The sequence below is a fragment of the Pteropus vampyrus genome, unplaced genomic scaffold, assembly GCF_000151845.1.
Source record: "Pteropus vampyrus isolate Shadow unplaced genomic scaffold, Pvam_2.0 Scaffold303, whole genome shotgun sequence".
In the NCBI taxonomy this organism is placed as follows: Eukaryota; Metazoa; Chordata; class Mammalia; order Chiroptera; family Pteropodidae; genus Pteropus; species Pteropus vampyrus.
The window spans coordinates 2,188,694-2,205,395 of record NW_011889084.1 but is presented as its reverse complement, the minus strand read 5'-3'; the positions used below and the strand labels follow the sequence as shown (position 1 = coordinate 2,205,395).

At 47.3% G+C, this 16,702-nt stretch overlaps 2 protein-coding genes across 2 annotated transcripts in view; one reads left to right on the top strand and one right to left on the bottom strand.

Annotated features, from left to right (window-relative positions):
- Window positions 1-5,242: 5,242 nt before the first annotated feature.
- On the bottom strand, window positions 5,243-6,926 carry FAHD1 (fumarylacetoacetate hydrolase domain containing 1). The gene has a single exon (XM_011376884.2). It carries the CDS (start codon window positions 6,619-6,621, stop codon window positions 5,956-5,958), a length of 666 nt encoding a protein of 221 aa, XP_011375186.1. The 5' UTR covers window positions 6,622-6,926; the 3' UTR covers window positions 5,243-5,955.
- Window positions 6,927-7,079: 153 nt separating this feature from the next.
- The window catches only part of HAGH (hydroxyacylglutathione hydrolase), a 17,636-nt gene continuing 8,013 nt past the window's right edge, over window positions 7,080-16,702 (top strand). The window contains exons 1-5 of the mRNA XM_023521468.1: window positions 7,080-7,198; window positions 9,924-10,099; window positions 10,636-10,700; window positions 12,813-12,930; window positions 13,726-13,898. Of these exons, the coding sequence (XP_023377236.1) occupies window positions 9,995-10,099; window positions 10,636-10,700; window positions 12,813-12,930; window positions 13,726-13,898 (461 nt within the window). The 5' untranslated portion in view covers window positions 7,080-7,198; window positions 9,924-9,994. The remainder of the gene's footprint in view (window positions 7,199-9,923; window positions 10,100-10,635; window positions 10,701-12,812; window positions 12,931-13,725; window positions 13,899-16,702) is intronic.

Here is a 16,702-nt window from a genome sequence, read left to right as displayed (position 1 = left end):
GTAATCAATAAGCAAGGTAAAGAAGGATTTGTCTTAGCTGTGCAAACATCAACTGTACCTGATGAAGATCTTCCTGTCTCCTTTGGGGAGGCGAATGGGTGCGTTAAGCAAGGTGAATTGGCAGAGTGGACAGGGAAGGAAGAGGGAGAGTGGTGGAGGGGCAAGGATGACATCCTTCCCATTGGGAGCGGAGAAGGGTCAGGTTGGGAAGGAGGGAGAAGTGAGGGTACCAGCAGCCACATTCACATCCTCTGTTAGTTAAGCAGGAGTTGGTGCCCAAGAGCATGGGAGATGAGGAAGGATGCCTGGCCAAGTGGTGTGTCAGGAGTTGCTGTGCCAGGCCTCCTGGTGCCCTGACCTTGAGCAGCAAGTCTCAGATTGCCAATACCTGGGCCAAGGGTGCCAGAACCTGCTGTCTGGGCTCCTGCTGTATGAGCCTTAGCTGCTCTGGCTTCAACTGCATAGTACAGGTGCTTAATACTGGCATACTTGAAGTAGGCACATAGGCAGTACCCAGTGTTCTCCAACCACAGCCTGTCAAACACTAGAGAGGTGATAGAGGTCTCTGGTTCACCTCCTCAGTGTTCCTTTGGTGACCTTCTCAGTCCATGGACATTTAACTAAGGAGACCCCTTGCCTATCACTAGAGGAACCACCAATTGTTTATTTTATCTAATGATACAGGAATCTATAGGACTAGGTGTCAGGCTACAGTGAGTTAGAGGTGCTGCACAAAGCTAAAGTTACATTTACAAAGATTACAAATTGGTTGATATCTAAATTTGATTGTCGATTACCCAGGATACAGGCACTCGACACAAAATACACAATCCCCTGTCCAGAGTCTTCATTTCCCTACTATTCTACAGGAGATGCTTTTCCTGGTCATAGCATGTTTTGATCTACAGAGTTTACATTGATTTATATGAATAGTTTGGGGGCTATGTGAATTTTCCTAATCTTCTATTAGTGGTTCATTTCAATTTGATGTTCCTTTCCTAATTCTGCTTTGGTGAGTTTTTTCATTCAATACTCTGCACATGGCAGAAACACAATATATATATGTCCATCTGTTTACTTATCTTGAGGAACCCTGGGGTTTTTGCTTTGTAAATATTTTTATTATAAAGTTTTACATGCTAATTGTAGAAAAATTAGAAATAATAGGTAACAACAAAAAAAGAAAAGCCCATAATCTCCCATCCTGATTTTTTTAACCTGTAAGTAATATACTTTTTTGTGTGTGTATCTTTTTTTTTCCATTGTGGTAAAATATACATTGTATAAAGTTTATCGCTTTAAGTATCTGTAAGTGTGCAATTAAGTGGTGTTAAGTACATTCGCAATTTGTGCAACCATCACCACTATCCATTTCCAGAACTTTTTCATCATCACAAGTTAAAACTCTGTACCCATTAGATAATAAATCCCAATTTCCCCTCCCCCAGTCCCTGGTAACCTCTGATCTACTTCATCTCTATGAGTTTGACTATTCTAGGTATTTCATATAAATAGAATCATGCAATACAGGTGTTTGTTTATTTTCTGTCTGCCTTATTTCTCTGAGCATATTTTCAAGGTTCATCCATGTAATAGCATGTATCAGAATTTCACTTCTTTTTATGGCTTAGTAGTTAGTATTCTGTTGTATGGATGGGCCATATTTGGTTATCTATTCATCTGTTAATGGACACTTGGGTTGTTTCCATCTTTTGGCTATTGTAATTAGCCATCATAGCTGCTATGAACATGTGTGCACAAGCATCCCACACTTCTTTACACATCTTTCTTGACTTTCATGTATCCATATTTCTATGTTAAAACACGGTTTACAGATACAGGTTATACTGTAATCTGCTTTTACACATAATAATTTATAATAAAACTTTTCACATCATTAATCTACATAAGCTTAATGGCTATATGTAATTTCATTATGTGAGTATAGGAGAGTGAATGTAATCAATCCATTACTGTTAGACCGTTAAGATGTCTCCCATTTTTTGCTATTATAAACTGTAGCTAAATTTCTGTCCACTTATTTCCTTGATATAAGTTTCTAGACATTAAATTGCTGCAATAATATTAAAGCTAACCTTATTAAGTACTTTTTCTGTGACAGACATTGTAATAAGCACTTATAGTATCTAATTTATCCAAGCACTGTTAGTTGCCTATTTCATGGATGTGACATGAAGGACCAGCCAGAGGAGGTAGAATTAGAGGTAGCTGCATGGACAGGCTCTGTGGCTGCAGACCCAGACCCATCTGCTGCTCCCAGGATGGTCTCCAGCTTTTCCCTTGCTGTTACCCTTTTATAAATGGGGATAATGATACCAACTTCTTTTGGCAACTGCGTTTGCAGTTATTTTTCTACAAATGAGGAGAACAATACCAACTTCTCTTGGCAAATGTGAAGACTAAATTGACACATGTAAAGTGTTTAGACTCCTGCACTTAGTATATATGATCAATAATTATCAGTCATTGTTGAGGTATAGCAATTTCATTGGTACTCATATTTGACTATTAATGTTTTTGTTATATGAATTCTATTCTGCTTTTATAGATTGAATTTTTTCTAGTACATCATTATAATTACTCTCTTTAAAATATTATGGAGATTTTAGTATACTTAAATGAATTATATTGAAAAGAAATATAAAACTTACCTGAAACCAAAGATACTACACCAACGTTTATTTGTACCACAGATGTGCCCAGTAGTCTCGTTTAAAAATTACTGGGTGTAAACATAAGAAAAGATGTCAGCTTCACTATTAATCAAAGAAATGCAAATTTAAAATGACCATAGCCTGATACCCAGTGTTGGCAAGAGTGTGTATTAAAAGGCGTTCGTTCTTGTCAAGTACAAATTAGTATATTCCTTTTCCTCAGCAATTTGGCAAAAAAAGTATCAAAAATTTAAAGTGCAAACTAATCAATTTCACATCTAAGACCTTCCCTAAGGAAATAAACAAATGCCAAATGATGTATGTGGAAGATGTTTCTCATATCATTGTTTCTAATAGCAAAACATTTGAAACTTATGCAACCTGTATGGGAATGTTGGGCCCCATTCAGATCCCCTTTACTTACATATATATTCCTATCTCTCAGATCCTATGATGGTCAGAGAATTACCTGGGGTAGTTATGTGAGTGGTGGGGGAACAGATTTCAGCAATATCTTCACTTGGAATGAAGCTCAACTCCAGGTCTGAGACCACATTCATTCTTAGTTTGCTCCCTGCCCTTTCTGCTTCCTTTTTACTTCTTTTCTCCTGAGAGCACTCCATCAGTAAATCACCTGAACAAGAATCCTCACCTTAGGCTCTGACTCTGGAGGGTATATGATCTAAGACACAGCAAATAAAAGTGATTATGAGAATCTGTATTTACTGATCTAGAAAGATGTTCATAGTGTATTAAGTGGATGTAGAATACTAATTTTTATAAAATCCCAATGAACATTTTTAAAAAGTCCAAAACAGATGTGAAGCCATATATTCTGTATTGACTAATAAATTATGGAATTATTTTCTTAAGTGTGGTAATGGTATTGTGGCTATATAGGAGTGTTCTTATGCTTAGGAGATGCATGCTGAAAGGGTGGAGTGTTTCTGCCATTCATTTCCAATTTTCCAAAATAAGTGTTTAGGCATATACATATATATATGTATATGTATATATATATGTATGTGTATGTATCTTTAATAAACGATAAAGAGTTAATAAACGATTTAGTACCAATTATGGGACTAAATCTTTTTTTATATATCTGCTTAAAAGATGCATACACACACACACACACACACACACACATATAGGATTTGTGGGAATTGGTGAGTCTCAGTTTTTGATTCTTGCAGCCAAGGACTTAGTATGCTACACTTGCAATGCTGTTGTCAGCTATTTATAACAAATCTTGTGCCACTATGGTGGTGAACATTGACCCTCAGGGGCACCGTATACTCTCTGGGTGTTGGTTTGTGCCACCCAAGGGAGCTACACATGAACATTACTCCTGCCTTGTACCTTTAGCTTGCTTTCAGGTCTGTTAGCTTAGTATACATGTCTCAGTTGAACCTTGTTATCTGCTAACTAGACTAATATACTTTCAATATGAGCACACCCTTGATTCAACTCTTGTACTATGGGAACCTAGCCAAAGGAAATAACCACAAATGTGCTGATTCTACAAGCAAATAATTAGAAACAATCTCAATGGCCAAAAATGAAGGACTGACTTCAGAGTCTCATGCAGTCACTGAAAATAGTACTGCAGAAATGTGCAGAAATAACATGGAAAGAGTCACGACAAAACTTAGAAAATTGTACGATATGAGTGAATATTAAGAATTACAGTTATATCCTGACTTGGAAGAATGTACACCAAATGCTTACCTTTGACTGTTTCTGGGTGGATAAATTTTTTTTTTTTTTTTGCTTATCCATATTTTCTAACCCTTCTTAATAAACATGTATTGCTTAAGCAACTAAAAGAAAGAAACTTAATTAAAAGATAAAAGAAGTTAAGATAGCATAAGAGTTAATAAACGATTTAGTACCAATTATGGGACTAAATCTTTTTTTATATATCTGCTTAAAAGATGCAGCCTGCATTGTGGTCAAGATTTCAGGTTCTGGTTTTTGGGTGTCTGGGTTACATCTTGGTTCTGTCACTCAGCTGAGTGATTGTAGAGCTAGGCTGGCTAGCCTCTAAATCTACATCTTCATATCTATAACAGAGATGGCAGTAATACCAACCTCATAGCTTAGTTGAGGGTTAAATGATACAAGGAAAGCTCTTGGTACAGGGACTAGCAGTACTAAGTAAGGGCTCAATAAATGTTAGCTATTTTTATTAAATTAGATGTCTTTAGTTTTCTTCAAGGGTCAGCAGATGTCTTCAGCAGATGTCTTCTGTTTACACTGACAGTGGGAGCCCCTACCTAAGTCTAAAGGACTCTGCAGGGCAGTCTGATAGTTGTGCTGTGCATCTTGCCTAGTTCTTTCTTAGAGAAGGGAGCAGGTAAGAGCAAAAGTAGAACTCCCAGGCCACTCAACTTGCCTAAAGCCTCCTTATCACTGGTGAGGAGGTAGAGGTGCAATTAATCATTAATAAAGGACAGTGCTCACCACACCAAAGGTCAATGACCAAGGTCTGAAGTCCCTTAATAAGGAAATATTTCCCCTAGCCACTATTCGGGGGTGGGGAGGTAGTGGTGAAAAAAGCATTCTTTTAGGCCACACAATACCCAGCATCTTTATTTGGATTTTCAGTTTTCAGTAGTTTCAAAATTATCTCTTAAACTCAGATTCTATAAGCCAGGGTACAAACGAGTGAGGTCATTAATCATTGTTAATTTATTAAATAAAATTTTAAATTAACTGATTCTATGAAGTAGTGTTTTTCCACATTTCAGTTTAGAATCACTTGGCGTGCTGAAGATTAATTCTGCTAATTAATATAGTGGGCCTAGTATGGGCCAGCAATTTGGAAATTTTAATTTTTACAAATACCTCCAGATGATTATCATGATCAAAAAATGTGGGAAACACTTGAAACATGCTTTTCAACTTCCTCTGCAGATTTTAATTCTTGAACAGTAAATCCCAGAATGACCCACTGAAAAGTCTTAACCAGTCCAGTTTTAGGAAAGAAGTCTTCTTAGCATTTTGTTTGATAAATTCTCCTCACTGGAGCCATCACAAATACTTTATTCTGGTTGTTTCCTAGAAGAAAGGCACTCTTTTTCCTTTCCATTCTGACCTAGCTCTTGTAGCTCGTGTTTCCTTGGAGGTTCCATTTTCCCTGAGTTGAGGCATAGCAATCCAATCAAATCATCTTTTGGTTACTTATTAAAGGACTGTCACTTTTAATACCCTTTGCTTGCTTCTGTCCGACTCCCTTCTCTCCTGAAACTTAAGCCATTACGGACGCTTTGTAGACTCAATATTCTGGCCTTTCCACCTTAAATCTCATACTGAGAATCCCGTGGATGCCGGCCAGGATCTCATCGTTTTCTTTAACGGGTCCAACTCCTTTTGGTGTCCCAGTCAAGATAATATCTCCTTCTTCCAAGGTAATTATCTTCGTAACGTAGCTGATGATGTAAGGGATGGTAAAGATCATGGAGGATGTTTCACCCTCCTGCCTGAGTTCGCCGTTGACCTTGAGCCAGAGCTTTAGGTTGTGAGGGTCAGGGATCTTCTCTTTGGGCACAAACGCGCTAACGGGGCAGGAAGTTGTGAAGCTCTTGGCCAGAGTCCAGGGCAGACCTTTCTTCTTGCACTCGTTCTGCACGTCCCTAGCGGTCATGTCCAGGCACAGGGCATAACCGGCCACGTAGTCCATGGCCGCGGCCTCCGGGACTGCGCGGCTGCGCTTGCCCATCACCACGCCCAGCTCGAGCTCGTGGTGCAGGTTGTGGCTGTACACAGGCATGAGGATGGGCGAACCCTCGGGGACGTAAGCGGTGGACGGCTTCAGGAAGAGTACAGGCTCGCTGAGCACAGCGCTCTGCATTTCCCTAACGTGGTCCGCGTAGTTCCTGCCCACGCACACGATGTTCTTCCCCCACTCCCAGAAGCGAGACAGAGGCCTAGATGCCGCCATGGCTCCTGACCTGTGCCCCTGGAGTCACGTGGACTCTGCTGGGGCCTGTCCCCTGAAGTTTACGGCTATCCCGATAGGACGAACTACCTCGGAGCGCTGTTTCGTCTGCGAAGGCCCGTTCCTCTTTGCGCGTCGCTGGGTGATCCGGAGTCGCGGCGCTCGTCCTCTGGGGAGCCGCCGTCTAGTGGCTGCTTCGGGGGTGCCGGGCCTTGGAGCGCGGGTTTAGTTCCCGGAGAGAGGCAGAGGCTCTAACGTTGCTCCTTGGCTACTATCACCTCCCTGCTTCCAGCCAGCGGGGGGCGAGCACGAGTCTAGACGTGAGCGTTGATTGGGCGGATATGGAAACCTAGCTTTGATTGGTCGGGAAGCGGGGCGGGCAGTGGGCTGGGGTTTGGTTGCGAGTAGATTGGTCGGGAGGTGGGAAGGGGACGCGAAGGGGGCACTGATTGGCTGTAGCAAGCTGACACTGCCCCTCGCGCCGTGGCCCGCTCGTCTCCTGTCACGGTGCTGGGCTACCTGCTGCTCCGCCGCCAGAGTCTCGCTGCCCTGGGAGCCGCCTGCACCCGTCGCGGCCTGGGTAGGTCGGCCGGGGCCGGCCAGGGCCGGGGCAGGGCTGACAGTGACAGAGGCCGGGGGTCCGGGACCAGCCGGGAGCGAGGGAGCCGCCAGGTTCGAGAGTCCTGGCCGGCGTCGCAGTCGGGTAACGGCGGTTAGGCCGGCCGCGCACTCCCCAAGGCGTTCCAGAGGCGCCGGCGGCCCGCAGCCGGGCGTTGGGCGCAGGCGTAGCCCGCGGGCCCGCGCAGATGGGTCGGCAGCGAGTCACCCGGCCGCCACGGCTGACGCTGTTTTTTATCAACACAGGATTTTAACCCTCGCTGACAGCAGCGAGCAGGCCGATTGGGGTCGAGAAAGGCTGCACAGCAGTTGGGTCAGAATTTGAGAGGGCTGAAGACAGAGAGTGGGGTAACTGGTCAGCTCGAGTTGCTGACGGATTTGTGCTAGGTAAGGAGATTTGTATTCCTGGGCTCTTGGATCTGCCTCCCTGCGGTCAGCCTGTCAGCCTTCACCCTTCTTGACCCTGGTGGTGCAGGGGTTCCCACATACTTTCATCCTTCCACCCCACACAAACCCCGTATTTCTAATGCCTTGGGGTGATGTGACTGTGTCTAGAGCTCCATGGAATGCTGTATATATTCTCCACAAAGTAAATCATATCTTTTCATGTGAGCTCTGGCTGACAAGAAAAACCCGAGGCACGCAATTCTTAAGTAATGGCAAAGGGCAGAACCCTAGAGCAATACTTGGGTTCCTACAATGCTGGGTTCTGTGAGCTGTGGGACCTTGGCCCTCCCTGGCTCTGTTTCCAAACGTGCCTCTAAGATGAGAGGCGTTGGGCACACACTGGCCTCCAACAGCCTGCTCTTCCTGCTGTCAAAGTCGATTCTCACTGAGAATCTTGGCTTTGTTGGACTATTTTGACCTTTTTAAAAAAATCTTTTATTTATTTCTTGATATCTTATCTGGCTGATGGAGCAATAGGGAGAATAGATTAACCTGAGTCTCTGGGAGCTAGTTAACAGCTAAATAAGCACAGGGCACTTGGTAGGCATATGGAACAAGCAGTGAAGCCATCCTTGGCCATTTTCAAATCCCACTGAAAGCAGTCAAGGTGTCAGAGTGGTTGATGTATCACCATTGCTGAGGACCCTATTCAAAAGAAGCCAAACAAAACATGTCTCAGGACTTCATCCAGACCATAGGCTGCAGGTCGGCACAGACCTGCACACTCTGATTACACGAAAGGTCACAGTTGCAAACCAGTGAACTGAGAGCATTTCTCAGGCAGTGGTGGGCTAGGTGATATAATTTTTGGAAAAGGAAAAAGGTTTCTAGTGGTGAACACACCAAATGAATTCTTTCCTTGGAGATAATGGCACATTCCTCAGGTTTCTAAGGCTCTGATGGCACCAACTGTGAATATTTCCTTCACCTGGGCAGTGCTAGTGATGTTCTGTGGAAAACATATAAATGGGGTCCCCTTTTGAGGAGGATGCTCCAAGACTCGTGTTGTTGTTTCAGTCCTTCTGCTTTCCTTCCACCCCCACCCCATCCCCAATATATACACTATGCTCTGCATAGTGTAGTCCTTCTCAGGCTCAGATAGCACTGGGGCTCAGGGGAGGTGGAACATCACAAACTTGATCATACAAAAGTGTGCATTTTGCTGTGCATGAGGAGAAGGGCCTGGAAAATGCCCAACTGGTTGTCAAAAGAGGGGGTTGGATATCTCTATGTGACCATTAAAGCTAGAGTTCAGGCAATTTCCCTGGCCATGGCAGATAAGGTTGAATTCTGCATGACAGTCCCTGTGCATGTGGCTTGTCAGTCAGTAGGTGCTGCCGGATTCCTGGATCCCTTTTGGGGAGAGGCCCCTATCCCAGCACCTGCCCCAGAACTTCATGGCTGTCTTCTATTGCCTTTTGTTATGTGGTTTTAGATCCTTTCACACTAAGACTTAAAATATTATTGGAGCCTCTGGGCATTTTTAGATTGAATAATAGGAGTTTCATTGTTAAAAATATTCTGGCACCTGTCTGCTGGTTAAAGGATGCTTTTGCCTGTTGGTCACTCCTGGCTACCCTGGCAGAGTCCTTTGGCTCAATTGGATGGTGATTCTGTATTCTGCATATCTGAGTCTAGAACAATGGTGGCCAACGTCCATTTCTGGTAGTTTTTTGTGCATTATCCAAGTTTCTAGTTTCTGCCATTTGAAAGTGAATATTGTTTTCTTTTATGGCTGGAGGCCCGAGAAGGGCTGTAACTACAGGTGACTCAGGCTGTGTTAGCCAGAGAGGCAGCACTGTGCTGTGGATGAGAAATGGCCCAGCTTGGTACTTTCACTCTGGGTTCCTCCCTTCATGGTTTTTGAGTTGGTGTGAACAACCCAGAACTGACGATAGTCATATGCCAATGTTCACAGCCACAAACCGTACTTCTGTCTTTTTAGAACTCTTGAAAAAGAAAGGATCATAAATCCGGAAGAGCCAGTTTCCATGACTATGAACATGAATCGTCTTCTAGATTTTCCTTACTGATATGGTTAAGGGAGGATATTCTTTCTCTATCAAAGAAACTTAGAAAACCCTGCATAGCAAGCCTCACTCTTGAATGCTCACCTCATCTTGTCCTGGGATGTCACATCCCCAGGATGCCCCTACTGCTGGGTCATCAAGGACTCCTTTTGAAGTGTATGCCTGATGTGGCCTCATGTGGACACTGACCAAAGCTACACTTGTCTTCAGGTCCAGCCCTGCTGGGAATCCTCCTCCATCACACAGATTTGAGGAAGAGCTTGACAGTGGAACAGGGCGCCATGAAGGTTGAGTTACTGCCTGCTCTGACTGACAACTACATGTACCTGATTATTGATGATGACACCAAGGAGGCTGCCATCGTGGACCCAGTGCAGCCCCAGAAGGTGGGAGGCATGGTCTCAGAACCAATTCTTCATCCCCTGATGGGTTTGATCACTGTGGTGTTCTTGTAACTTGGCTAAAGCTAAATGGAAATCAATCCATTTAATTTTTTTTTTTTTTACAAACAATTAAACTAGTGTCTAACCACTGTTATCGGGGCAAAGGGCCAGTGAAAGGCGTGGGGTGACCAGAGGCTTTTGTGTAGAGAGAAAAGGACCTGTCCCTTGGCAGAGGAGCAAGGACTATCCTTGGCACTGTCTTCTCTTCCTTGAGGCTTTGTGCCTTCGGCCAGAGGGGCTTGAAGCAGTTGAGGGTGCGGGGGTGTGTTGAGGACTGAGCTGCCAAGTGGATCAAGAGAGAAAAAGGCTACAATCACCCTGCTCTACTGAAGTTACCCTGAGTCATTAGAGTCAGGATGGGCCCAGCCCCTCCTGGCACATCCTGAGTTCTGCTGGGCAACCCCACCCACCCTGCAGGCTGTTGAGCCAACTCTGGGAGTGTGATGATGGCCTTTGTCCTGCTTCACGCTTGGTTGCAGGTTATAGAAATGGTGAAGAAGCACGGTGTGAAGCTGACCACACTGCTCACCACCCACCACCATTGGTAAGTGCTCCACCCTGGAGGCCAAGCTCCTTCCAGGCCAGCAGAGTTGATTGAGCCTGACTACTCCATTCTAGGCACACCCCAAGGGCGGGATGGGGCAGGGTTCTGCAGGCTCTCTGGGCCCTCCCACAGCTGGCAGCCTGAGTCACTTCTGCCCCCACAGCTGTGTCCACTATGCACCTGAAGATTGACCTCCAGTGGGATTCTGAGAAAACTTCCGGCTTCAGCCTTTATACTGCCACCTGATTCCCTATATCTTTCAGGCCCTGGCCCCTCCACCCTGTGACAGGGTCTGGTAACTAGGTGACTCTCTGGGGAGATGCTTGCACTGTGGATCCTTCTACTGCAGGAGGACCTCCAGCAGGTCTCTGATAGTGCTTGGGCTTGTGTGATGAGATATTGGCCTTGGTGACAAGGAAGAAACTAGATTAGACATTAGTGTTTTTAAGAATCATTAGCCATATTTGAAGAGGTTGTATATTTTTGATATTTATTCGAAGGCTAAAGGATGAAAAAGCACCCATGTTTGAGTTTAGGACTAGAGTTGTCTGTCCAAGGCCCCTTTTTTTTTTTTTGATTTTTGAAACTTATGAAGCTCTTCAAAGCTGAAGAGAAAACATTCACTTGGCTCTGAATTTTGCAAATAACTGCTCGAGGGTAGCTAGTGCCTGCGAATGAACATGTCCCTGTAGCATCGCTATCATTCAGCCTGCAGGAGCTCTGCCTCCTGCGCAGCTTTCTCCTGGTAATCAAATGAGGCCTTTGACCCAGAATATTGCTTGGATGTGGTTTAGCCAAAGTTTGTTAAATGGCGAAAATGTCTGGATTGATGTAACTAAGTTGCTGAGTCTTTGGGGTTGTTTAACCACTGGGGCATCAGGTGCTAATTCCTCTAGGGATGAGTCTGCAGCCTTGCCCTTGGCTCTGGGCTACTTAGCTCTGCTGCTCTTACTTTTGGGTAATCTGCTCCCGCTGTGCCTCGCCAGACTCCTGGGCCTTCGTGTGGCTGCACAAAGCCTCCCCTGCCCGAGCCTTGCACAGTTTGCTTCTCTTTTTCACACCTAGTAACTCCCACATCAGACTTTGTTTTTCTGGAGGGTTTTCTCAGCATCTTATGTTTACGATAGAACATAAACCCTAAACCAGGCCCCAAACAGAATTCGAGGGCACAGCCTGTGCCTCCCTCCCACTTATCAGTGGTGGCAGTGAGCTTGCTGTGGGGCTGGCCCTGGCCTGTGTGTAACGGCCCTCTGAGGGGAGAGGGCAGAGGAGCCTGTTATCTCAGGCCCTGCAGTTTCTGGGCCCATCAGAAGAGTCCATGGGTGAATGTGTAGTGAGGAGCAGGCATTCCTTAGGGACTGAAAAGTCCTCACCTTGTTCTGAAACTGCAGATCTTCAGGCGTCGGCACACTCCCAGCCCTGCATTCAGGGCCCCACTGGGCTCGCCCTGGTATAACCAGCCCCACAAAGCCCAGGAATGGAGCGTTTCTCCTGACCCCCTGTCTGAAGGGCTGCTCAGGCTGACCCTTGGGGAGCACTGGGAGCCCCTGGATGAAGGCCCAGGAGGTTCCTCAGCTCTAATAGCACATTAGAATCATCTGAGAGGTCATTTCAGGCCGGCCCCTGGGCAGACAGATCACCCTCAGATGGCTGGGCATTGCCATTTAGAAGACAGCTTCACGATCTTCTCAGGGTGGGTCAGAATCACCTGGGGGCTTTTAGATCTCCTACCCTGCAGGCCACCTGTGGGTCAACTGTGTCAGGCTGTGGGAGAGTCAAATCTGACTCAGGTGACCCTGGTGTGCCCAAAGCACGGGAACTTTGAGGTAGGGATTATCCAGGTGTTCGTAATTTGTTTCATCAGCTCTAGCAGCTTCCGCAGCAACAGGGCAGGGGCACAGAAATGCCTGGCATGGGAATGGGGTGCCTGAGAATGTTCTTTTCAGTGAAGCTAAGTGACAGACAAGAAGCCAGTTTCCTGTGTTAGAAGATACGTTTCTATTGCTGAGAAATGTAACTTGTCAAATAAAAATTCCATTTGGTCAGGATTGATAAGCAAGCAAACCCCCTTTGTGTCAGCAAGTAGTCCCAGGTCTCCTTTTTGACTTCCAGGGACCATGCTGGCGGGAATGAGAAGCTGGTTAAGCTGGAGCCGGGGTTGAAGGTGTATGGGGGTGATGACCGGATTGGGGCCCTGACTCACAAGGTCACACACCTGTCCACACTTCAGGTGAGGAGTGAACCAACAAGGACACCAGGCCCTAGAACATAGTGTGGGGAGATGGCACAGTGGGAATACTGCCTCCCCCTTCTGGCTGTCCACTTTGTTACTCCAGGGACCCAGAGGGGCACGTGAGGGCTTGGGCTCTGGTGATGGCCTGACCTGCAGATGGGTGGAGGGCCTCGTGGGGCTATCTGGACCTGCACAGTCCCCTCTGTTGGGAGCATCACAAGCAAATCAATGTGAAAACGGCGACTAAAGGGAGAATGTCCTTTTCTTAGGAATTGTGGTTGGAATATTTAGGGGCAATTTCTCAGAATGTGTGGGACTTGAAACACGTGTGTGTGTGGAAAGAGCACATGTCGCAGATGTGGGGACTGTCAGTATTTGGCGACTTGGGTAAAGGTCATACTGATGTTCGTTCACTTTATTTTAATTTTTTGTAGATTTGAACACTTTTGCAGTAAAGAGGTGGGGGGGGGAGGGGAGACAGAGGAAAACAGAATAAAAGGCCAAGCACCTAAGGAGGAAAACCATCTTTTCTAGCAAGACACTCGGTTCAGATTTAGTCCAATTTTGAGAGAGAAAACAAAATAAGCCTCTTTAGTTTTGCATGACAGCAAATGCCAGGTTCCAGGATGGTCCCCATCCCTGGGGCACACTTAAAGACTGAGTCCCATGGTCACCAGCAAGATCTACATCCTGCTGTGGGGTGGGTGCGGGGTCTTAGATGAGACCTGTGGGACCAGCGGGTCATGTGCTTGTGAGCCCTAGGAGCACATGCCATCATGTGCTTTGTTTCAGGTGGGGTCTCTTAATGTTAAGTGCCTGTCGACACCATGCCACACTTCTGGACACATCTGCTATTTTGTGAGCAAGCCTGGCAGTTCTGAGCCCCCTGCTGTGTTCACAGGTGAGGGTTCAGGTGTATGTCCTGGGGATTGGGCATTCTTTGCAAAGACTCTCTTGGTGTGGGGGTGTCTTTGAAAACTTCCAGGTGTAGCAGCAGAGCATTTCCTGTCTAAGACCGCACAGGGCTTTGTGAGGAGGACCTCAGCCCTCGGGGCAGAGCTTGGGGCTCAGCTTCAAACACATTGGTGGGCTGGGGGGACACTGTAGGGAGTGGCACCTCCTGGCAGGGCTGACCATGTACTTCCCTCTGAACCCAGTGACCACTGTCAGGTGTCCTGGGGACAAGCCTTTCCTTGAGAGACTCCGCCTGGTGGGGATGCAGCCCCAGCCCCCATCACCTCCAGCAGCTGACAAACAGGAAAGGCAGTGAATCCCAGACCCACCTGTTGCAGGCCTAACTGCCGCCATGCACTCATGCTGCCCAAACTCTCCACAGGACGTGAGCCGAGCTGGATTTGGCAGTCAGTAGACAGCCCACAGGCAGGTGTCCTACACAAAGCAACCCTGATAGTGGACTTCATGGCAGCCCTAATGAGCTCAGAGGGTGGTAGATGAGTTCAGGTAATGGCTGCAGTCTGCGGTGCAGTCTGACAGAGGGGCAGACCAAAGTCTGAGGCTTTATTTACCATTGAATGAGGGTTGCGAAGCACTGCCCAGCACCGGGCTGTGTGAGCAGCACTCAGGGCAAGCAGACCTTTCCAGGAATTGGAGGTGTTTTTCCCTTTTTGAAAGAAAATAAAGGATGCTGATTAGGGAACCTGTGAAGCGGAACATCCATGTGACAACCAGGAGTTCAGGGTGGCATGCACCAGTGTCCGTGGACGAGTGCTATAGCCCCAACGCAGAGCAGGCCTGTTGGCTCTGCAGAGGCCTTACTGCTGCCATAACTTTTTTAATGAGTGTAAACAGTTTTTAAGCTCTGAGTGTTCCTGAAATTTAAGGCCATGTCTTACTATGGTGTGGAGTAGGTAAACTGGTCCATGCGCCACATGTACACTGCCCTGAAGTGGTTTCACCTGCCTCAGTGGTGAGAACAGAATCTCCCTTACCAAGAGGCGTGGACCTGAGGTGAGAGGTGTGGGAAACCAGTCCCTGGCTTGGTAAACTCTCAGTACCTTGCACTCCTGTTTTTACTGTGCCCTATAAAGCCTCAGACTTTGGTCTGCCCCTCTGTCAGGTGGGAGGGCAGTGCCTGCCTGTCAGAGTTTTCAGGACCTAAGGGAGCAGGCAGGCCCTTGGGGATGACCCCATGAACAAGGCAGGCTCCCTGGGACTGTGCCATTAAAAGCCAAGTCCCACTTTGGAAGTTGTGGAGGGCCGACTGTTGCAAACACAGACCTGAACCGTGTCCTGCATGAGTTACTGTTGTCTGTGCCACAGTGGCTGGGAGAGGAGTGCATTGTCTTATTGGTGACTTTTATAATAAATATGTGAAAATCATACAGTGTCGTTAGTGGGGAAGCTAAGGTGTCTGAGGCATCCACAGTGAAGGCTAATGGTGCAGGAGACAGGATGGTCCAGCAGGGCCCCAGGTGGCCTGTGTGCGTAGCCGAAGAAACTGCAGTGTCCAGAGGTGAGGTGACGGGTGGCTTCAGGCTTCAAGTCGGGGTCTGAGTGACCAGGGCCATGCTCCCATACCCCAAGGATGTAATCGGATGTGGGGTGTGGCTTTGGCCCTGGGATGTGGTGTGTAGGATGAGGCACTAATGGACCAGGAGGAGAAGGTAGTCTGGTGGTCAGGCCTGGGTATGGGAGCAGGTGTCAGCTGGTGGGTCATCTGTATTTGAAAGATCAGGGTCTGAGAGCTCAGATTTGGGACCCTAGCTTATGAAAGTGTATACCAAAGCTACAGAAGGTACTCAGGTGGCCAGGGAAGGAGGCCACAGTGGATGCTAAAACCATGGCTGGCTTCACAGGGCCTGGAGGTGGAAGGGTGGCCTGCTGTGGAGGTGGGATGCCCCCAGGCACTCTTGGCAGCTGATTATGGAGGGTGAGAAGGAGACAGCAGAGGCTGAAGTGCAGGAGCATGGTGGTCCTGGCTGCCAGGGAGGGAGCTCCCAGGTCTCTTAGTGTCCTGCTGCCCATGAGGACTTGGATCCCCCAGCACCAGCAGCAGGGGGCCCATGAAGTTCCTGGGCGTGGGAATAATAGGTGTTGCTCGTCCCTGCAAGGGATCCTTGTGCCTGTATGGCCTGTCCTCCCCTGGTCTCCTTGGCCTCTTGCCGGTCCCAGACTTGAGGTTCAGGGCAGTTGACCTGTGTGTTGAGGCTCTGCTCACAGGCCACCCCATAGTCTTGTTCTAAGGGGCAGCCTTGGCTTCTGCCAAGTGGGCCAGGGGCTGCCTGGGAAGAGGCCTGGCCCATGCCGATGGAGGAGAAACGTCACCACAGGCGGGGAGAATAAATGCCCGCGGGCTCCATGTGGCTCGGACCCCTTTCTCAGGGATTAGACCCTGGGAGGGAAGCAGCAGCCCAGGGACCTGATGGCGTCATGTGGACGGGGTGCCGTCTAAAGGGTGGATGCAGGAGGAGTGAGTCTGCAGGCAGTAGGTCCATGTCCCATGGGCCCTCATGGGCTGTGGGCCCATGTGAGCGGCTCCCAGAGGACCCAGGTGGAGCTGGCAAGATTATGGGGGGTGTTACAGGATAGTGCCGGCTGCTGAGGATAAGGGAAGACGCAGGAAGTGGCTGCTGGATAGATGAGAAGTGCTGGGTTTGGGAGTCTCAGAGCTCCAGTTGACAGGACTGGGCCGTGAAGGGAGGAGTCAGTGTAACCCTAAAGTTTGGGTTTGAGCAGCTCTTTGGGGGCTGGTGGTGAACTGAATGAGACTTGAGTAAAACAGTTTGGGGCAGGTGAGAACCGAGAGCTG

Excerpts from the sequence above, each read along its gene's own strand:
- FAHD1 (XM_011376884.2), bottom strand. The coding sequence starts at position 6,621 with ATGGCGGCATCTAGGCCTCTGTCTCGCTTCTGGGAGTGGGGGAAGAAC.